At 47.7% G+C, this 23280-nt stretch overlaps 2 protein-coding genes across 8 annotated transcripts in view; both read right to left on the bottom strand.

Moving 5' to 3' along the window:
* LOC142072563 (uncharacterized) overlaps nucleotides 1-14178 on the bottom strand; it is a 28601-nt gene extending 14423 nt beyond the window's left edge. The window contains exons 1-2 of one of the 6 annotated variants that reach the window (XM_075129785.1): nucleotides 7428-14178; nucleotides 6499-6651 (exon numbers count right to left, since the gene is read on the bottom strand). The gene's annotated coding sequence lies outside the window, so the exon portion shown is untranslated. Of the gene's footprint in view, nucleotides 1-6498 lie in introns of all 6 variants that reach the window. The other 5 variants (XM_075129789.1, XM_075129788.1, XM_075129787.1 and 2 more) reach the window with 5 other exon arrangements.
* Nucleotides 14179-17800: 3622 nt separating this feature from the next.
* IFT43 (intraflagellar transport 43) overlaps nucleotides 17801-23280 on the bottom strand; it is a 59579-nt gene continuing 54099 nt past the window's right edge. For both annotated transcript variants that reach the window (XM_048855587.2, XM_048855588.2), the window contains 4 exons: nucleotides 21983-22055; nucleotides 20460-20535; nucleotides 18983-19045; nucleotides 17801-18167 (listed from right to left, as the gene is read on the bottom strand). In XM_048855587.2, coding sequence (XP_048711544.1) covers nucleotides 18048-18167; nucleotides 18983-19045; nucleotides 20460-20535; nucleotides 21983-22055 — 332 coding nt within the window. In that variant the 3' untranslated portion in view covers nucleotides 17801-18047. The remainder of the gene's footprint in view (nucleotides 18168-18982; nucleotides 19046-20459; nucleotides 20536-21982; nucleotides 22056-23280) is intronic.

Below are 23280 nucleotides of genomic sequence, written 5' to 3'. Positions count from 1 at the left end.
TATTTCAAAAATGGTAAAGTCAGCCTAGAGCCTGTTGTAGGCACTTGGTTAGAAATCAAAATACATATATACATACACCAGCCTACATACCTAGATTTAGTTAGTTACTAAAATAACATGGTTAAGACAGTGGGACAGGGACTTACAAGATTTGGTTCAAATCCTGGCTCTGACAGTATAACTGGATAAAGTCAACATGATCAATCTGTGCATTAGTTCCTCCTCTGCACAATGGATATAATCCTGATTTACTTCACAAAAGGTTGAGAGGATTTTAGGGCTCAAATTCTCTCTCACTGAAGGAAGTAAATAGACAGTTCACCACCCTCACATAAAGCCATTTTCACATACCACAGTGTGTCTACAGGCTGAAACACAACACCCAAAGAGCTCCATGTGCTTAACTTCCATTTGGTAAGGGATCTCTGAGCACTTTTAAGGCTGTTTAACTATTACCCAATTCTTTTGGGATTTCCTAGTGTGGTTTTGTGACAGCTTGCTGATCAGGGTCATGATTATAACCTTACTTCATCCTGGAGCTGCGGCTAGAGCTACAACTCTGGTTTCTTAAAAGTGTCTCACTGTGGTTTATAATTCAAAAACCTGCATTTTTAGTCATTTCAGTGCCAAAAACGTCCTGAAGATTTTCCTTGCTGGATCAAAATTAGGTTAGTATTTTTGCTGAAGGAGCAGGGTCATGAAAATAAGAGATCTGGCCAGATATTAGGGCTTCAGCTTGGCTAGCTTTAGAATTTTAATCTTTCAATCATTTTGTTCAAGATTAAAATAATAGCCATTCACTACCTTTTATCCATGACCAAGTGTAAATAAGCAGCTTCAGTTCAAGCCTGCAAGTGGCCCTGTGCCTCAGTTTCTCTTTTAAGTCCCCAGAACCCCATGAAAGCTCATCTTCTGGTTGATACATAAGGATGTAGTATCAAAAGCCTAGTGAGGAGGGCTTTAAACTAGGTTCACCGGGGGAAGGAGACCAAAGCCCTGAGGTAAGTGGGAAAGCGGGATACCGGGAGGAAGCACAGGCAGGAATGTCTGTGAGGGGAGGGCTCCTGCCTCATACTGGGAATGAGGGGCGATCAACAGGTTATCTCAAGTGCTTATATACAAATGCACAAAGCCTTGGAAACAAGCAGGGGGAACTGGAGGTCCTGGTGATGTCAAAGAACTATGACGTGATCGGAATAACAGAGACTTGGTGGGATAACTCACATGACTGGAGTACTGTCATGGAGAACAGTTATAAACTGTTCAGGAAGGACAGGCAGGGCAGAAAAGGTGGGGGAGTAGCACTGTATGTAAGGGAGCAGTATGACTGCTCAGAGCTCCGGTACGAAACTGCAGAAAAACCTGAGTGTCTCTGGATTAAGTTTAGAAGTGTGTGCAACAAGAGTGATGTAGTGGTGGGAGTCTGCTATAGACCACCGGACCAGGGGGATGAGGTAGATGAGGCTTTCTTCCGGCAGCTCATGGAAGCTACTGGATCGCATGCCCTAATTCTCATGGGTGACTTTAATTTTCCTGATATCTGCTGGGAGAGCAATACAGCGGTGCATAGACAATCCAGGAAGTTTTTGGAAAGCGTAGGGGACAATTTCCTGGCGCAAGTGCTAGAGGAGCCAACTAGGGGGGGCGCTTTTCTTGACCTGCTGCTCACAAACCAGGTAGAATTAGTGGGGGAAGCAAAAGTGGATGGGAATCTGGGAGGCAGTGACCATGAGTTGGTTGAGTTCAGGATCCTGACACAGGGAAGAAAGGTAAGCAGCACGATACGGACCCTGGACTTCAGGAAAGCAGACTTCGACTCCCTCAGGGAACGGATGGCCAGGATCCCCTGGGGGACTAACTTGAAGGGGAAAGGAGTCCAGGAGAGCTGGCTGTATTTCAAGGAATCCCTGTTGAGGTTACAGGGACAAACCATCCCGATGAGTCGAAAGAATAGTAAATATGGCAGGCGACCAGCTTGGCTTAATGGTGAAATCTTAGCGGATCTTAAACATAAAAAAGAAGCTTACAAGAAGTGGAAGGTTGGACATATGACCAGGGAAGAGTATAAAAATATTGCTCGGGCATGTAGGAATGTTATCAGGAGGGCCAAATCGCACCTGGAGCTGCAGCTAGCCAGAGATGTCAAGAGTAACAAGAAGGGTTTCTTCAGGTATGTTGGCAACAAGAAGAAAGCCAAGGAATGTGTGGGCCCCTTACTGAATGAGGGAGGCAAACTAGTGACAGAGGATGTGGAAAAAGCTAATGTACTCAATGCTTTTTTTGCCTCTGTTTTCACTAACAAGGTCAGCTCCCAGACTGCTGCGCTGGGCATCGCAAAATGGGGAAGAGATGGACAGCCCTCTGTGGAGATAGAGGTGGTTAGGGACTATTTAGAAAAGCTGGACGTGCACAAGTCCATGGGGCCGGACAAGTTGCATCCGAGAGTGCTGAAGGAACTGGCGGCTGTGATTGCAGAGCCATTGGCCATTATCTTTGAAAACTCGTGGCGAACCGGGGAAGTCCCGGATGACTGGAAAAAGGCTAATGTAGTGCCAATCTTTAAAAAAGGGAAGAAGGAGGATCCTGGGAACTACAGGCCAGTCAGCCTCACTTCAGTCCCTGGAAAAATCATGGAGCAGGTCCTCAAAGAATCAATCCTGAAGCACTTGCATGAGAGGAAAGTGATCAGGAACAGCCAGCATGGATTCACCAAGGGAAGGTCATGCCTGACTAATCTAATCGCCTTCTATGATGAGATTACTGGTTCTGTGGATGAAGGGAAAGCAGTGGATGTATTGTTTCTTGACTTTAGCAAAGCTTTTGACACGGTCTCCCACAGTATTCTTGTCAGCAAGTTAAGGAAGTATGGGCTGGATGAATGCACTACAAGGTGGGTAGAAAGCTGGCTAGATTGTCGGGCTCAATGGGTAGTTATCAATGGCTCCATGTCTAGTTGGCAACCGGTATCAAGTGGAGTGCCCCAAGGGTCGGTCCTGGGGCCGGTTTTGTTCAATATCTTCATAAATGATCTGGAGGATGGTGTGGATTGCACTCTCAGCAAATTTGCGGATGATACTAAACTGGGAGGAGTGGTAGATACGCTGGAGGGGAGGGATAGGATACAGAAGGACCTAGACAAATTGGAGGATTGGGCCAAAAGAAATCTGATGAGGTTCAATAAGGATAAGTGCAGGGTCCTGCACTTAGGACGGAAGAACCCAATGCACAGCTACAGACTAGGGACCGAATGGCTAGGCAGCAGTGCTGCGGAAAAGGACCTAGGGGTGACAGTGGACGAGAAGCTGGATATGAGTCAGCAGTGTGCCCTTGTTGCCAAGAAGGCCAATGGCATTTTGGGATGTATAAGTAGGGGCATAGCGAGCAGATCGAGGGACGTGATCGTTCCCCTCTATTCGACATTGGTGAGGCCTCATCTGGAGTACTGTGTCCAGTTTTGGGCCCCACACTTCAAGAAGGATGTGGATAAATTGGAGAGAGTCCAGCGAAGGGCAACAAAAATGATTAGGGGTCTGGAACACATGAGTTATGAGGAGAGGCTGAGGGAGCTGGGATTGTTTAGCCTGCAGAAGAGAAGAATGAGGGGGGATTTGATAGCTGCTTTCAACTACCTGAAAGGGGGTTCCAAAGAGGATGGCTCTAGACTGTTCTCAATGGTAGCAGATGACAGAACGAGGAGTAATGGTCTCAAGCTGCAGTGGGGGAGGTTTAGATTGGATATTAGGAAAAACTTTTTCACTAAGAGGGTGGTGAAACACTGGAATGCGTTACCTAGGGAGGTGGTAGAATCTCCTTCCTTAGAGGTTTTTAAGGTCAGGCTTGACAAAGCCCTGGCTGGGATGATTTAACTGGGAATTGGTCCTGCTTCGAGCAGGGGGTTGGACTAGATGACCTTCTGGGGTCCCTTCCAACCCTTATATTCTATGATTCTATGATGATGTGGGACTTCTGCACTATCAGCCCAATACAAATAGTCCTTAAAAATAAATCACGTCATCTGAGTTGCATACTCCATCTTCACCACACCAACACTCTTTATCAGTCCTCCACTGTCCTTCTGGTGGGACAGCTACCACAGCCCTTCCCAGAGAGGAGGAACTCCCACAGCCTCTCTGCTGGGAGCATTCTTGCCAGGGGAGCATCCCTCCCTCTCCCTGGCTCTCTTACAGCCCTCCTGGGTCCAGCTTTCCAGTGAGGAGATGGCAGCAAGTAAGCCCTTCCACAGTTTTCCCTTCCTTCAGCCCTCTCTAACCCTTAACTCCAGCTCCCCTGCTTAGAGCCAGCTGACAACTCCCATGCCTGCCTTCAGCCCTCTAGCTCTGGCATAGGAACAACTTATTCTCCTGATTTTCTCCCTCTCCCAGGAACCGTCTTCTACCTGTGGTAGCTGTCATCTCCAGCTCTTCCTGACTGAAGCAGTCTGCTCTCTCTGCAGCGCTCTCACTAGGCCTCTTACAGCTCCCCAGGTGTTGCCCCACCCTCTTAATTGGCCCAACTAAGAGAAATAGGACTGGAACAGGAAAGCTGAATCCCATTTCATTTAATGGGTCAGCTATGCTGTTACACCAAGTACAAAAATTGCCTGGGTTTGGTGTTCATTTCACAAGGCTGGGCTGAGGAGAAGGGGTTGAGATTTTCTGTAAGTAGCAGGAAAGTTCATATGGGAGCAGGGGCAGTCCTATCATAGCTCAGGATTAGAGTCTGTGATTTTTATGGATTCACACTTCTTCAGGGATCATCTAAAATGTACACAGGGGTTTGTATTACGGTGCTGCGCTTAGCAAATGTGTTTGTACAAACGCATCCCAGCTGCAAACCTACGTCTATCACTAGCCCTCAGTTAAACTGCACACAAGTGAGAGCAGAAACCAATCAACCCCTTTTGCTCTGATAGTGCAGCTCTGAAATCCCAGCACGTGAGCTAAAGGTGATCTCTGCTATATCTTTTATGGATCTCCAGCCACTAACTAGAGGAAGATATGGTCCTATGTATTTGAGCAGCATCTGCCTTGCTCCATAGCAGAGGTCAGTGGTGCATATATGCACTAAATTCCACATTACAACTTGTGTGTTTGAAATTGATGTCACTTAAGCAGGTCTGGAGACCAAAGAATTGTATTATTTACTATGAATGCTGAACACCACCTCCTGTTTATGGCCAAACCACACCCTCTTCATTTCAGCACATTTTGCTATGTTACAGAATCCCTATTATCACCATTTATGAGCTTCAGTCCCCACTCTAGTTACTTTATAGATTTATCCAAATACCGATTTGGTTTTATGGTTTTGCCCAAAGTGTATGAAAAAACACAGCAATTGCTTTCTTGCTCCCCCCACCTCATACACACACCATCGTAACAGTGACCCGGGCAGTTTAGACAAAGCAAATATTTTCACTCAAGTGAAACTTCTATTTAGGGTAATGGCCACTCTAAGAGGCAGAAGGAATTTCAGTGCTGAAGTGTGTGACAGCTATTAAGTGACAGGGATGTAAGAGAGCCACCATGAAAGCTTTGGAAACCTGTAACTTGAATCTCTCAGCAACACTAGGATACTGTAAACTCTAAGCGTTAGAGTCCTGTGCTGAAGGTCCTGGCTTCATTTCAGTTGACAACTCATGCTGGTGGGTCAATAGTGATACATCTGCAGGCTCCTGTGACTGTACTAAGATGGGATTCTCTCCCACACACACATAGTCTAACCTCTCCTGGTGCCCATTATGATGTCCTATATCTCCAGACTGTGCAAAATATTGTTCCCCACAGAAATCTGCCTCTTTACCTGCTCCCTGCATATCAGAAGACATGATCAGTCCTATCTCTGAATGGGGAGGAAAGTGGGCTGGCCAGATTTCTTTAATTAAAAAAAAGGATCAGGTTTATTCCAGATAAGCAAGCAGGATTAAAATAGACAGAAAGAATAGACAAGGGGCAGCTGTCAGCACTCCAGCCAATCCAGGGTGATTATTAATAATGATAAGTAGGAGAAGAGGGATAATCAAGGGATAATGAAGTGGTCCTGAAAGTGACAGAAGATGGAGCCTGATAGTGGGGCCTGTAGGCCTGTGTTCTTCCCACACCAGAGAGGTCTAATGCAGGACTGGCTGGCAGGGAAGGCAAGAAAAATCAGGGGACTAAGAGAAAGAAAGAAAGGGTTTCACCTCACACACTAACCTCAATAGAGAAATTAATGGACTCAAGAGTTCTGAACTTTTGAGTCACATAGGGTTCATGAATGAATCAGAACATGTCCACAGGTCACACAGCACAAAGGATAGGGGCCTGCATCAGCATAAATGTCATACACCTAGAGGGGCAGATGGGTTGTCTGGAGAAGGGAGACTGGGGTTAGATGCTAGTTCCTGGTTTTGAGACACTGGTGGCATAACTCAAAGAGTAGGTGCTTTATTTATGGGGATGCTAGAATGCCTCTAGTGACACCCATTCCACAGTGATAGTCTCTCTCTCTCCCTCATACCATGAGAGTGCTGGTGAGAGATGTACAGGGAGCTCCAGTCTTTAGATGACTGATGGTCTCTTGTGGCTCTTTGCATCACTTGAGGACTTGCCCTGGGATAAACCATCCATTTCTCCTTAAGCGCTCTTCTCAGAGGTGGATTTTAGCCAGGGACTGTAGTGTGAATAAAAGAAAGGTGGAACTCTACTCCTGCCCAAGTTGTCACATACACTCCCTTGGTGGCTTCTTCCCTGGCCTTTCTCCTTTCTCCTAGTATTCCCCTTTCCCCAGAGCCTTCATTTAAACTCTAGGGCATAACTGGGAGGAAGGGAATGAAATTGAGGGGAAATAAGATTAGTTGTAAATATCAGAAAGCAATGAAAGAAGGGTGTGAGCATTGTGCTGAACACTGGGTTGGGAGCCCAGAACTCCTGGGTTCTGACACTGACTCCTTCTCTATGTGTAACCCTTCTGCCCGTCAGAGTTGGCAGCAACAAGGGCCGGGTTCAATATCTAGGGGATCCATTCCAATAACACAATGCAAACCGGCTCGAGCCCCCACCCAGTGACCTGGGACAAATATATACCACCCCCACTGGGCGCCTCCAAGAGGCAATACTTCCCCTCTCGCAAGCACATAGTCTGAGTGTAGCAAAAGCCTTTTAATAACAGAGAGAAACAATGTGGCATTATGTTGGGGAAATACCACCAACAGGATTCATAACACAACCCATGAGCAAAAAAAAAAACCCACCCCAAGCAAATTGGGGCATGCCCTTTTCCCTTTGGTTCTTGAGTCCAGCAACCCCAAATCACCCAAAGTCCCAAAAGTCCAATGCCCCAAAAAGTCTCTGTCCCTGGTCAGGGCAGCCCCAGAGTTCGAAAGTTTATCTGCGGAGCTTTACCTCCCAACCTGGGTGGAAATGGGACGGGGGTAAGAGGCACCTTACATGATCTGAAGCTGACCGCCCCATAGCTCCATAGCGGCGCTCCGCTCCGCCAGCCGCCCCACGAACTCCTTCGCTCGGCTGCGCTCCGCTCCGCCAGCCGCCCCACGAACTCCTTCGCTCGGCTGCGCTCCGCTCCGCCAGCCGCCCCACGAACTCCTTCGCTCAGCTCCACGGCCCACAAGCAGCTCCTGCCGTCCACAAACTGCTCCGCGTCGAACTGCTTCACCAGCCGGTCCACAAGGCACTCCAGCCGTCCCGCAAACTGCTCCACAATATATCTTCAGGCTCCCCCACTACTTAACACAACACTCAGTGATTTCAGCTCTTAGGTAAATTCAGCTTGTAGTAGGGGAGCCCCAGTGCTGGTGCACTATCAGCCCAAAATGAGCTCAGCAGCCTATAACTAGACTTCTAATGAAATCAAAATTAGCTCTGATATTCCACAGTGGAGAGAGGAGGAAGTGCAATTAGCATGTAAGGCCCTCACCAAGAGGCCCATGCCACCAAGTATTAATACTTGGCCCCAGCCTCTCTTCCTTCACACAGTTTTGGAACCCATGACCCTTGCCTAGCGAGTGCTACTTAGTTGATGGTGAATCCCTCCATCATAACAAAAGGCCACGTACAGTTCCCATAATCAGGGTAATAACAATTTATTCTTCCTGCCCCAATAACAGAGACACTGGGGATCCCACAGCAGCCAAAGTGACCATTTGGGCAGCTATGGTCTCATTCTAGGCGTGGTGGGTGTGCCTATGCAAATGAGATCGGCCCCTGAAGTTCTTTTCCACAACTTGCCACACCTCACCACCAGATGTCAGGGTGGAGCTCATCCTGACACTGCTTACATATGTACAAGACCCTTTCTTTCTGTGTACCTCACTTCCCTATCTGTAAAATGGGATAATGATACTGACCTAGGGGTGTTGTGAAAAGTAGTAAATTAATCTCTGCAAGGCCCTGTAAATAGCTAATCTCAGCTCCTTGCAGTCACTCCAAGTAATATCAGACCATTTGAACTCCAGCAATTACAAATTGCTGCCATCCCAGTTCCTATTTCAGAATCACTGTTCAATTCAGAACTTAAACACAAACCCACTCCCCAGCAATTACCCAATCAATTTCCACTCCGGCCACAATCCTGGGAGAGTCATTCAGATCCCGCATTAAGGAGCTGGGAGGCACCACATCACAAGAGACCACTTGTGTATCATGATCAGTGGGACTGGACTTAGAGGACCCATGTTCCCTGGGGGGACTGTTATTGATGGGACACCAGTGGAACAGGGAATGTGGGGAGTTAAGCTAAAAGCAACTCATCCACATGGACAGAGCGTTGTACAGGATTTCCACTTGTTGAACGTAACCTGCATTCAGCTTCGCTCTTCAGCAGGGTGGGAGCAGTGAGATCTGTGAATTCTCTGAAGTGCAGCAGCCTTGCATACGCTGGCTGCTACATGCAATTGTGGGGACTTGATACACTCCCTGATTTAGGACAGGATAGTCTGCAGCACTAAGTATCAGCACCTGCGAGAGCAGCTGCTCCAGGAAGATGATATTGCCTTAGACAGATGCTTACATGTGATACGTGCAATGGAAATCTCAAGAGAAAGTCTTAAGAGGCAGTGGCACAACAGAGCGGAGGAAGGTCTCAGAAAGATTCCATCAGCCTTGTACAAGAGGTGCGTGGCACGTCAGACAGCAGTGATGACACGATCGCTCTCTGCTGGAGTCCAAGAGCCTATCAGGTTCGGGCTGTTGGGACAGGAAAGGGACAAGGGACAATACCAACCTTCATGCGTGCAACAATGTTAACAGGGAAATGCCCTGTGTGATTTCAGCTGGATAATGGGACCTCTTGTAATGGAATTGTACTTGATGAATCCTACCAGGGAGCAGCGTAAGAATTTTATAGCTGCAGTGCAAGAAGCAAAAGGGGAAGTCCCTTGGACAAAGGAGATAATTTTAAAAATGTATGGGGATGTTTTCAAAGGGGATGGCTGACTCAAAGGAAAACTGCAACTGGATGTAGACCCCATAATGAAACTTGTGTGCTTACTACAAAGGAAAATTTCAGTGGCTCTACATAATCCAGTATGCAAAGAGCTTGAACATCTGCAGAGCAGGGGTATCGTAGCACCAGCACAGCTTGGGTAGGAAGCATGGTGGTGGTAAAGAAGCCATCAGGCACATTACACATCTGTACACACCCAAAGCCACTGAACCAGCACTGAAAATATGTCACTATCCACTGCCCACAATAGATGACCTCTTGCTAGAACCTTCTGAGTCTCTGGTGAAGACAAGACTCCAACTTGGCTATGTACTAGCAACCTCTGGCCAAAGGGACATGGGGTGGGGGTCTGGTTGTCAACTATTTATTTTTAATGTTTATATTAAAATGTTTATAAAATAGGGAAGATATGTTATGATCAGTGGAACTGGAGTCCCCAGGGCCCATATTTCCTGGAGGGACTGTTATTAGCAGGACACCAGCAGAACAGGGAACACAGCCTGCGTGCAGCTTCATTCTGTGAATGTAACATGTGGGGCAGCTGGGATATCTGTCTTGTGGCCAGGCTGGCAGAGCTGGAGCCCCAGGGTGGAGATTTAGAGTCCAAGACCTCGTGAGGAACACAAGTGAGTGGAGATGGCTCAGGGTGCTCTGGTTTCAGGGTAGGGCTAGCTGGCCAGAAGCAGCCAAAGCAGCAACTGCTGCACTGGAGGGAGAAGTAAATGGGGCTCAGCCAGGGCCACCCCTCCTCCCAGCATCCTCCTGGACACAGAACCATGCAGGGGAAAGTCCCACACACACTCTGGGGGCCGTAGGTTCCAGGTAGTGCCTCCCCACTTGTGGGCTTGGGAGAAAACTGCAAAGAGGAGCCAACCAGAAACTCTAGCGGGTAGGGGCAGAAGCAGCCAACGCAGGGACTTCCGGATATTTGGAGACCTGTCTACAGTTCAAAGTGGACTTTCTCTGCGCTGTGCTCATTGGCTCTTTGCTCCAACCCTCCCTTTCCTTCTCCTTCTCCCTCTCCCTCAGAGTCTCTTCACCTCTGGTTCAATCCATCTCTCCTCCCCCCAGGGCTCTCCCTCTCATTTCCCTTCCCTTCCAGCTTACCCACTCTTTTATAACCCCCTTCCCCAAATGCAAACTTTGTGGAACGAACATGCCATGTATTGCCATCCCATAGTTTTCTCTGCTTATGTGTTCTGTTCTTTCCCCCACCCTCAGTCTGTCTTGTCTATTTAGAGTTTTAGCTCTTCAGGGCTCCATGTTTGTACAGTGCCTAGCACAATGAGACCCGATTCTTGGTTGGCTCTTTAGTTCCACCCTAACAAACAGGTTAAATAAAACAATAATAAGGGAGGGAGGGTATAAAATACTGTGAAATAACCTCCATCTTGCCCCATCCCCAGGCCACTAGACCCACCAAATGGTACTGGCATTCTCCTCAGCAGAAGCTACTTCTAGCAACTTTCCCGGCCTAGTGGAAAGATGTCCTGTTTTCCATATGTCTGTACAAGGTGTAAAATGGCATGACCCAAGAAAGAGAAGCTGATGTAGGGATGGTTTTCAGGTCATTGCCAGAAACAGCAGACAGGGAGCCCCATAGCTCATAGCCTGAACCCCTCATCCAAGGAAGGCACAGTCCAATAAAGCAGAGTGCATACAGAGACACATGCCCAATCCAGTCCAGCAATACCTTCTGGAGTCAATGAGTTGCTCCCATTTAAGCCCTGGCAGGATATGCCCTTGGGCCCCAGTGTATCTTATGGGGAAGAGGAAGCAAGATGGGGAAGGGTAGGAGGATTTCTTTGAGGGAACCCATTTTCAGAGAAGAAAAGGCTGGATTTAGGCAGCATATGTAGTGCTGAGACACACTGAGGCATCTCCACCCCCTGTTTTCCCAAGGAGCAAACACAGTGGTAGTGCAGGAGAGAGACTCCCACGGGGGGGTGGGGGGCCTGGGTGGTCAAGGAAACCACTCTGAGCTGCAAACTTGTCATCTTATTGGGGAGATATTCAACGGTGGTGACAAATGAGGGAGGTGGGGCAAGAAGCCAGAGTCTTATGTCTACCAGCAGTGCAGGCAAGAGAGCTGGGGGGCTTGTTCTGTGGGAGTCCACAGGGTTGGATTTGATTTGGGGTGAGTTGGAGTAATTCTGGGGCTTCCTCTCCTATTTTAATGCTCTTTTTCCCCTGGAGCATTTTAATCTCCTTCAGGGAGGAAATACTCAACCCTGCTCCCTGTAACATACTCACCCACCTCTCACAGAACGCGAGGTACCATGCAACTCAGCGGGAGTGGAAGCGCCTCCCTGTCTCACAGGCAGTCATTGTGCAGGAGGTGAACACAGGCCTGAGTGAGGATGAGGGAATAGTGGGGGAACGCTGAGTTCTGGCTCTCACTCCCTCTTTCTGTGATCCCCCACTCCAGGTCACTGCAGCAGATGCTAAGAGCATATGTGATGAATTAATTCCGCTTTCCCTGAGACACTCCAGCGACAGAAACAGCAGTACCTTTCCAACTGATTAACATAGCAGCTTTCCCCTTCCTCCCTCTGTCACTTTGTCTCATTTAATAAAGCAGCTGAGCAGAGTCCCTTTAAGAGGCTCCTATCTGGCAAATAGACTTCTGTATGGAAAGTTTCTGGATAATCTACTTTAATGCCTAATTTTCATCTTTAATTATCAAGATTATTTTATGGCACCACCTGTATGGTCTCTACCACCAAGTCCTCCTCAATGGCAAATTATAATCTACTCAAATGGCCAATTTCCACGTACTAATATTGTACCTGCTATAGTTACAAGTGACACCTAAGATCCCTAGAACTGGAAGAAATTACAATTCAGTTTTTCTTGTGCATTTGAATCACTTTGTCTACAGTCAATCTCACTGTTTCCTCTGTCTATTGGATCCTGATCCTGCAATTGGATATGTGTGGATAGATTCTTACATCTGGGCAGAGTCCCAGTAAAACCAGATAGAATGAGGCATCAATAACTGACTCACTATACTAACCTAGCTCTTTATGATACACTTGGACAGGTGTTCAGCTTTCCTCCAGTCATGTAGGCAGCAGAAAAGAACAAGTAGTGATCAGGACACCAGGCATGTCAGACCACTGCATTAAAAATGTAATCTCTAGGGTCAAGTGAGGGACTGGGACTCAACACTTCTGGATTCAGCTCTCTGCTCTGAGAGGGTGTGCAGTCTCCATCTTAGAGCTAAGGACTCTGGGTTCTAATCCCAATTCTGCCACTGTGTCATTGTGTGACCTTCAGCATGTCATTTCCCCTTTCCGTGCCTCAGTTTCTTTATCTGTAAAATGGGGATAGCAATACTGTCCTACTTCCTGAGAAAGTTGGGCAGCTTTATTCATCCGTGTGCATGAAGCATGTTGAGTTTCTTGGAGGGAAGCGAATAGAAGAATGCAGAGAACTATTCTCTATTCCACCAGGACAACTGCAATGTCCTCAGTTAAGCATCAATCTGTGGTACTGATTCTATCTGCCTGGTGTAGGTTGGGCTGATGCTTCTGAGAAGTAGACTCAACGCTAGTGGGAATAGAAATCACCTGAGGCTGGTGCCACCCAGATCAGTTACAAAGAACATTTTGCTCCAAACTTTTCAACACGGATAGATACTTTTCACAGAGTGTTTTACAAATCAGAACTCACCATGCAGCTCTGTCCCAGCCAGCATACCTGGGTACATTCCAGTCCAGCCAAGGACTGGCCAGCCCTGGCCTTCAAACACACTGCATTATTTCCACTTTTCTTCATACAGTAATGAGCAGTTCATCCTATGACAGCACCGCCCCTGTGGAAGGAGAAGCAGCAGTTCTCAGTCACATTTCAGGTGTTGCAATGCAACCAAAATAGGATTATGAAAGACAGGAACAACATGCTGACTGAAGGACTGTGGTCAGACAATCCCAGCTCCCTTTCCCAGCTGCGGAAAGGAATCAGAGAGGTATGAAAACAGGGCTCAATCTATTTGGCTCACTGAAGGAGGGTAAAAGGACATCTTGATCACAGCCTATATTGTATAAATATCTAAAACAGGGAGGGGATATCAGACATGCTTTTACTCAGGCAGACAAAAGCATAACAAGATCCAATGGTTGGAGGCTGAAGCTAGAAAAATTCAATCATGAAATATAGCAAAAATTAGTAACATTGTGGATAATTAACCATTGGAATAACTTACCTAGGGATGTGGTAGGTTCTCCACCACTAGCAGTCTTTGAATCAAGATTGTACAAGACATGGCTCTAGCTCAACCATCCATCACTGGGCTCCAGCAGGCCTGTATTATGCAGGCGGTCAATGAGCACGGTTGTCTCTTCTTGCCTTAAGATATGTGAATCTATGACTTTTCAAACATGCTGTACAGTAAAACCGTACCCAGCTATCCAGGACTCCTATGGGCCAGTCAGCAGCCAGGGAATAGCCAGGGCATAGGATGGCCCTGGCCACACCCCTCTAACCCCAGAACTCCTGTGTCAGAGGCTCTGGGGAGGGAGCAGACAGCTCTGTACGTCCCAGGGAGGCTCCCTCCTCTGAGGGAATTCCACAGGGCCAACTTCAGGCTGGTGCACACAGCTCTGCTACCATAAAGTGGCTACAGCACACTTCTGAATTCCCCACTCTGACTCCAAACACCTTTCTGCTCCCTTCCTGTAAACCCCTTAATTCTTTCCCTTCACACGCTCCTCCCTCCCCATCTTTCCTACCTCTCCAGTGAGACCCTCCCAGTCCTCCAAACTCCCATCTCTCTCCCACTTCTCCCAAAATGTTCACCCTCCTCCCATCCCTCACTCTCCCACCTGGTCTCCAAACCTCTCCCTTCCCTCCCGCACCTCGCTCCTGGCCTGCCTTTCCCTTCTCCAGGCTCTCTCCAGCTGCCCTCACCCCCAGCCCAGTCCTGCCTCACTCTCTTCCTCACCCCAAGTAACCCAGTCTCCCTGGACCCTCTCTAACCCCCCCCCCAAAACTTCCCCCCTCAAAGTCTCCCTTCCTCTAACCTTTGAAATGCCCTGAGTCTCCTCTCCGCCCCCTTGTCCCTCCTTCCCAAACATCCTCCTCCCCCCTTCCAGAGGGGCCTTTTCTTTTCCCTCTGTCCCAAAACCTCCTCACCCAGACCACCCATTCTCCCCTCCAGAGCCCCCCAATACTCCCTCTGCCCCCTTTAGCCAGTGTCTCCCAGTTCCTCTCCTCCCCACTTGACATCTTCTCAGGCCTGGCTCTTCTCTGGAGGCCTGTCAGCTCCTCGCAGACCAGCTTGGCTCCCCATTTTTTGGCCTGGGAGTTGAACTGGCAAGCCGGATGCTGCCAGCCCAGAAAGATCAGAGCAACCTCTAGGCCAGCGTCTGCACCGCAGCCCTCACTGAGTACTGGGGGCTGAACATTCTGAGGGAAAAACATAGCACTGGCTCTCCCACCCGGCCTTCAGCCTGGGAGGGAGATGTACCTCCCCCCCACCTAAAATGATGCCTGCACCGAGTGAGCGCAGGAACAACATAGATTACACAGGAACAACATAGTCAGCAAAATGAAAGGCTTGTCCTCAGTCACTCAACATGGGAACCATACAGGGGATGCAGCTTTGGGTGCAACTTTCAGTCTCTCACTCTGAAGTCAGGGGAGTGCTCCCCTGCGGTGGGAGGGAGTGAGAGAGAGAAAAACCTCTGCACCAAGCAAGCCAGACCTGTGCCTGCTGGGCAGCTGCTTCACGCCCTTGCATATGGCAGAAGCACAAAACCCTCAGAAATCCTTATGAGTCCTTGTGATGTTGGTCCCATCCCCCCAGAGAAGCATAATAACCTAATATTGCAGGCCTAGCTTCACCCCACGCAACCAGGTAATTCAGATTCACAGTTCTTCCTGCCTATGTGCCCTAGTCTTGGGGCAATTTTAGCTACTCCAACCATCACAAACTGTGGAGTGGTTTTGTGATGTGGACAACAAACTGCTAGGAGTGGAGACCCACAGTTCTTTGTGACAGTGTCTGAAGATCTGAGGCCCAGTCTTCCAGCTGTGGAAGGTATCAGCAACACAGCATGTCCACTCCCTTGCTGTGCTTGTTCTCCCCTCCCCTCCCCCCCTTCATCATTTTTGTCTTTCAGTTTGGGTTGTTTTTCTGCTACAGCAGTTTAGGGTTGGAGACACAGGGGGACAACTTAGGGGAGTACAGCAGTCTGCATGTTGCAGAGACACATGCCTCAGTGGAGGGCACTGGGATGCCTGCGTGGAGTCCATTCCGGAACCTTCCCTTTTCATTCCCAGGGCTGAGGTATAGATACATATCCTTCAGGTTTCAGAGATGCTGGGATCCAGGGATGGCAGATAGCAGCAGTGGGCTATCAGCTCAGCAGAGGAGTGGTGTACGCTAGAGTCTGCTCTTACATGGACAGGAGAGGGGACCCCAAAACCAGTAAGTCCTACAGCTTATAATTAAAAGGAAAGACACTCTTCTCTGTGTTTAAATCTCTGGGGGAGGGAGGCAGGTCTTCCCCCTCCATCTTCCAAGGTGTATATCTGATCTTCTGAGCTGCTTTGTTTTGCTGAATTTTAAACCAAAGTTTTCCAGTGGGATGTGGGAAGCACCCTGTGTTCTCTCTGGCCAACAAGCCTGTGTGGGCCTCATTGAAACAGAGAGAGAGAAGGTGGTACAGCTGGGAAGTCTGGGTGAGGAACAGCTCATACAAAACAGGCTTCTCCACTCTAGCAAAGAGTTTGGCCTCATCCTCCAAACATTTGCCTGTTGTGTACATATGGGCACTCCCAATCTCCCTCCCTTCCCCCACCCCAATTTCTCAGTCATTTGTGAGACTTCTTGATTAAAAAAATTAACATCTCCCTGAGTTTGAGTGAGTCTGTGAGAAGGGGCAAGGGCACCGCTGTCATCTTCACAGCTTAAGCAACTCTCTTTTCTACTCATAGTCGCTTTCACAGTAAGGTCACCTTGTTGCCCATGGTCAAAAGCCCAGAGATTTTGGAAGCTGGCCTCAAAGCCTGAGTGTGGGTGGATATTGCAGTTGTGTGTGCACCAGCAGTGCAGGGGGAGCAATTTCTATGTAGGTTAATACTTCAGTTTCCTAAAGCCCAGTGGCTCCTCCACACATTGGAATCACCATCAGAGTGTGTATGGAGGTCTCCCCAATTACACACATGAAGAGTTTTGAAGCCCCAAGGGTTCTGAGGATCCATTTTATTGCAACCATCACCGATAGCTGGAAAAAGACTCTGCCCAGTGAAGCATTTATCCCAGCTTCATTTTTCAGGAATCAGCCATTCTGCTATTCCCACCCCAAGCCCGTGGTGCAGTAGCACCATTTTCCAAGATACCACCATGCCCTTCACCCCTAAGGCCATGGTGCAGGGCTCAATCCTGCTCCTCTTTTGCTTCCAGCACCATCTCTCAGTGGGCCCTGATGTTATGATTTAGCATATGCTGCATTCAGAGGGGTAACTGGACCTGTTGTGCTCTTAGCACAGCAGTAAGAATAGAGCACGATGAAGATATACTATCCAAGCACAAAGCCTGCTAACAAAGCCAACAGCAGCATCCTCCCCCAGCCATCTGCACCACACAGAAGAGTGTTTACACTTGCTCCACATGGGAGAAATCACTGTCAGAAGCTCCAGCAGCACAAAGCTCTAGAGGGTAACTAGCTCCCTGCAAACAATGACCACTGATACTATGGGGATGGATGCATTAAAAATAGCTAAATGGATTTTTCTAGGTAGCACTGAAAGAGAGATGCCAGGTACTAAAGAAATACCAAGCAGGGTGTATGTATCACAGCAGCAGGCCTGGCACTTTCACATGTGTGGTATAAACAGCATTTTCTTTACAAGATACCTATCATCTTAAACCATCTCAGCTCACGCTATGCTTTCCTCTGTGTTGACAAGCTAAGTAGGGTTAGCTCTGGGAGACCACAGGGGAAAAAAAGCAGATGCTGCAAGAAGTAATGCTGACAGTTTAGTAGGTGATGCTCTTCCCTCTGACTCAATAAAGAGCTATTATTCCAAGCACAGGGCTAAAGGACAGTGGGTTGCTGGAGGTATTACCTCTGGATGGGATATAAAACTGAGGTCTGGACCACTAGTGGCATCTATTGTGAGAGAAGGATGGTAACCTCAGTGTCCTGGGCAAATTCAACTTAAACTCCCTTTGCAGCCTCAAGAGGAAGCCACGTTCTTCTTAATTTCCTGTCCTACCCTTTGTGCAGTGTGGCTGTTAAATAGCTGCCATGTTTCCACTCCAGAACAGGATGCACTGCAGCAGCAGCAGACAAGATCCCTACGGTAACTTGTAAAACATCTTGGGATAAAGAGCTAGCGAAACGGAAGCGACTGTTTAAACATAAATGCTTTTTTGTATTTGAAATTATTCAGTGTGGCATTTTGAGAACAAATAAATATTCTTGTTACAAAATACCTGGGAGTCAAGCCCCCTTTCCTGTCATGCTCCCACCTCCTTTACTTTCAGATCTGGAATATTTTCTCAAATACACGAGTTGATAAAAAAAAAAAAAAAAAAAACAACTAGTGCTAACTATTTGTAGCTGTCTGAGCCTGTGTGCTGAGCTGGCCAGAGCTCAGATGTTCTTGGGCTGACCCAAGGGCTCATCTCTCTCAGACTGTCCCAGGTCCCACTCAGTCACGAGTTCTGAAGACACCTCCATGTACAGATGGTCCCAGTCCCAGCAGACATCCTCCTATCAAGAGAAAAGAAAAAAAAAATTCTGAATTGCTACAGGTCCCTGAATGCTGCTAAATGGCCAGGCTGGCCAGGCGAGCCGCCCTAAAGAGACGCTGTAGCAGCCTCAGAGATCTACCACTATGCGCATAGAGGGGGCATTAGGGCAGGGCCCTAGATTCCATTAGGAGCACTAGAAATCCCAGGAAAAAGGTGGTTTCAATCCCTGCCACAATTTATAGATTTTGACAAGTCGGGTTGTGTTTTTAAAATTCACCAAAAAAAGCAAGTTATAGATTGAACCAGGCACAGTGCAGAGAGGGTCTGTGAAATCTCCACCCCTACACAACTCTCCCAATGCAGCTCAGTCCTAACCTGCAGAAACCCTGCCATTTCAGTCCTGGGCTTCCCCCAGTTCTGCTGGTGCTCCTCTGTCCTGACCTGTTGTTCCAGACTTGGGCTCCCCCTGTTCTCCTGTCTGTCTTTGCCCCTCAGTGGAGCTGGAGCTAGCAGTGGCTCTTAGATGCAGAATTTAATAAAACGTTGAGTGTGTCAGGAGCCCCGAGCCCAGGTCAGAGACAGTCCCCAATAATTCCTTTGTCAGCTCTTTTGCACAGGAGGGCCCAGTTGGAAGTAGTGCCACAAGCTCTGGCACACTAAGAGTATCACATTCTGGGCCCCAGAAACCTCTAAAATCCAAAATCCCTTCAGACTTTATCCAACTGAGACAAGTCTGTCCCCCTCCCCCATTAATAAGGCCATGTACAGCCTGACTGAGAACCCTGCAGGCCCACGCAAGCAGCTCTACTAGTTTCTGCCTCAAGACAGGCTCACCTCTCGTACTTCCTGTTCTGGGGCCAGAACCTTGGTGAGAAGCTTCAGGTCAATCTCTCCATCCTGTGAACACACAGCAGGTCACAGACTTACTCCAATAGACCAGGCACAGAGAAAAGGGACCCCGCACCTTAGCCAGGAACAGGATGTTGCTGGTGACAGCTGCATTCTTGCCTCCTTGGGGACAAATGGCTTCTTATGGGACAGGAGTAGCACATGGTGACTGGATGTGGACAGCTCAGTGGGAGGGGAAGGAGCATGTGAGACCAATCCCAGTGTTGCAACACTCACAGTGCAATCACAACTGCTGTGATTTCTGGCTGAATTGGGGGTGCAGGAATTTTACCTGAGCTGGCTGCAGTTTCTCCCTTCAGCCACTCTAGGGAGCTAGCCTGCAGACATCCCATAGCAGCTGCCTGCACCTCTGTGGGACCCCATGAGCTCTGAGTGGGGCAGAGCCCAGAAACAACAAAATCTCCCACCATCCTCCACCGCAGCCCGGGAGAGTTAAACTAAATTAAGAGTCTGGAGAAGCCCACTCTGCTGCTGACTGGAGACAGGTGCCAGCTACAGGCACCAGCCAGGGGAGGCTGCTGGGACACAGCAAAGGGGCTATGTGAACCAGTGAGTGTAGCTGGAGGGGACGAGAGGGGAGTATTGCCCAGCAGATGCACAAGGGAGTCAGGACCTGCATTTCTATGTGTACGCATTTTGTGTCCGTGTCACACAAACACTGCAGGGCGAGAAGAGGGAATTCAAAAACCAGCAGCCAGACCAAAAACAATGTCAGAATTAAAAAACCTCATGATTTTGGGGTTGGATTCTTAGGGCTGGCAATATGGCACTCCCCAAGGAGACAGGAAATCATGGCCTGTCACCATTTGGGTTTGTGCCTCTCAGGAACAGCTTTGGAAACTTCCTTCCTGCTTGAAAAAGACTCTTTGGTCTACAGCAGCATGAAGAACTCCTATACCCAAAGCCAGCAGCTCAGACACTAGGGGCAGGGTTACATGTGCCTCGGGCACCACACGAAAGGACAGCACCCTGGATGACCCTAGCTGAGGGAGGAGGAGCAGTCCTGTGTGTGTCCCAGGACCAGAGAAAGGGGCAGAGCATGGTGAAACATGGGTAGGAAATGTGTTCTAGGGACATATGCAGTATTGCTGGAGCCGTGTTGGTCCCAGGATGTTAGAGAGACAAGGTGGGTGAAATAATATCTTTTACTGGACCAACAGAAAACTTGAGGGAAAACTCAAGGATGTTCTGACTGTAAATAAATGGCCATCGGAGTACGATTTCCAAGTGGACTCCAAGCAAAGGTGCCAAGGAGACGTTTGTATCCAGTGTCAGAGGCACAGTAGGGGCTCCACCAGAGCAATGGGCACTGTACCCAAGTATCTCTGTTTTTCTGGAGGAGGACATGACGGAGGTGTAGAGGGGGTTATGCTGGCCACTATATATAAAGGCACCCACTCACCAAGGTTTGGAAGGCAGCATACTTCATGAGGTCATTGTCCAGGTCACGGAATGTCAGCACTCTGTTCACCTGGATACTGCAAGAGGGAGGGGTAAGAAACAAAACTAGCTAAGTGTGGGAACAGTGCATGCTCCTCTAGGGAGCAGTGACACATGGATGGGAGTCTGGGAGCATCCAACTTGAGTGCCCATGTCTCCCAAGAGAAAAGAAATACATGGGTGGAGAGGATTCTGGGCACAAACCTCTCGAGTGCTGTTTCTATACCAGATAGAACAATGATTTAGACATGGAGTATTATTATTTAATGGACCATGAATGTGAGGGAAGCCCCAGAACCTGCCATCCTCTGAGCGGTAGATGCTGTAGTTGTAGGAAGCCTAACGGCAAATATTGGATTAGCTGTTTAGGAGAAAAGCTGTTTGATTGTTCCACCTCCTGGCTCCTAACCAGCCCTACCATGCAGCTTCCAGTATACTAGGGGTCTCTGAGTTTTCCTGGCTGCTTTAAAGTCATAGTTATGAAATACAGTTTTTTTAAAAGGTGAATCGCAAAGAAAAAAAGGAGAAGGAAGGGTATTGTGTTCTCTTTTCCTTCTGTGTGATGTCACAATATAAAGAAGACCTGTAGCAATTTTATTTCTGCTTGTTGTCTTACATGAGAAATGTGGGTCTTTTCTACTCTGGAAGACTCCATGGATGTTCAGAGAACTGATAGGATTATAACATGATATAAAACAAGGAAGTAAAATATGATTGAGAAACAAAGTGATTTTTAGTCAAACTGTTAAAAGTGTTTTGAATTTGTTTTCGGTAACAGCTATTTAATTTCAATGCCCAATAAACATTTGGGAGAAAAGGCATCTTTGTTCAGGATTCAGGCACCCTTTCTCTACAATTAAGGGCCATAAAAGCTCCCAGTCCATATTATCCAAGAAATCACTTCAACAAAACAGGAAAGAGCAGACTTGCCATTTCCTGATACTTCTAAGATAAAATGAAAAAAAAAAAAGGTTAATTTTTTCCCTTTGCTGGTCACCTTTGAGATAAATCCAGAACTACTTTGACTATCACTTTTAACCAATAGGATTTGCACTATACAGATTAACTAGGCACTTGAATGAGGCAGACATCACATGGGGGGAAATAATTTATGATCATGTAAGTAAAGTGTGTGTGATAATACATATGCACAAAGTTGCACAGGCAACCTTAAATTGGGCATTTCCTAACTTTTGAAGGTTTCATGTTGCAATATCAATCATGTTCTTTTGAAATATTTTTGTATGTATATAGAATATGCTGTAATTACTTTCTCTGTGTATTTGGAAACAACACACTGGAGCCTTACTATCCTGGAGACTCACTATCATAATACATGGCATCAAATCCTACTGAATGGGACAGCCACTGATCTCTGCAGAACACAAGGTAATGCAGGGTTTAATTTCAGCAGCCATTTCTCACTGCTGATCCCCAGCTATGGGCAGTGACTCTAGACTTGTGGTCATGTGGCTGTGCTGTTACCTGGGTGGAGCTGCCACTTGCATGGCGAGATCTTCTTCCTGTACTTCCTCCAAGTCCGGGATCACTGGAATATCTGCAACAGGAAGAGGCAGAAGCAGCATGAAGACAACGGAATACTGAGCTTTCCTCCCACTTGGGAGAGAGAGAAGTCAGAAATCCCACCCTCCCATGCTACATGGGGTGTGAATGCATTCACAGCCCTCATGACAGGAAAACAATGGTAGGTTATTTGCAATGATTAAAAAAGCATATAGTTTAATAATAAAACAAGCCAATAAAGCTCTGAAACCTGGAAGCAAGATAAATCCAAAGAGGGAAGCAAATTTGTGCTGCATTAGGACTTGCTCAACGGTCATGGATTCTCCATTTGGAATAACCTTGAACCTTATGAGGTTTGAGTTCTTGCTGGCTGCTGCAAGCCTCAAACACGGACCTGCTGCATGCTTGCCATCATCCCATAAGCAGGGCAAGAATTCCCTTCACACAAGAATCACTATTTGTCCAGCTCAGGTTCACATTTTATTAGAGATGAAAAATATCAGATTTCCCTCAGAAAACTGTCATTTAAATTAAGGGTGAAAATGTTTAATGAAGCCCCAAATGCCAAAAATAAAGACGTTTCACAGTGGATTCCCCCTCCCAAGGGGCAAAATTCTCTGGATGTGTCTCATGCTGCAGCTGCAAATCTCGTTCTGATCCCTGGAGCTTGACTTCTCTGGCATTTGTCCCCTTCTCTCTCTCAGAAGCAATTAACCCTTCATCTGTAACCACTTTCAGGCTCTTCCCTGGGTTTCTCTGTCCTTCTTTTGAGCATTTCCAGTACTCTCTCTCCCCAGATCCCATCTCCCATTGAAGTCTGGGCTCAGGGTGTTTGCAAAGGAGACTGGTCAGCATGTTGGATGTAGTCTCTCTATTTCATCAGGAGGGGCTCCCACGCCCAGCGAGGGCAAGGACATAACAGCAAAGCACAGGTGGACAAGGTTTTGTTTGATTGTAGCCCAGGATGCCAGTGACTATGGTGCATCCTGCTGCAGGCCCAGCCATGAGATGCACCCCACAATCAGGTAAAGAGATGCGCTCAGCCCAAAATAATTTGAACAGAGGGCAAAGCATACCAGAGTTGCTAGATGCCTAGCCACAGTAGTTAGTTAAGGGCTGTTAGTATGTTCAGCCCTGTACTAGACCCTCCCTGCTCCCAGGAGCCCAGAATCCAGACAAGAGAGCTTGAGGTATGAACCTCACTGAAGTGCTCCAGCACTGACCACACCTAGACTGCACTGCTGGAGGTGAAATGGGGA

The sequence above is a fragment of the Caretta caretta genome, chromosome 6 (genome assembly GCF_965140235.1).
Source record: "Caretta caretta isolate rCarCar2 chromosome 6, rCarCar1.hap1, whole genome shotgun sequence".
NCBI classification, from domain to species: Eukaryota; Metazoa; Chordata; order Testudines; family Cheloniidae; genus Caretta; species Caretta caretta.
This window is presented reverse-complemented; position numbering and strand designations above follow the sequence as displayed.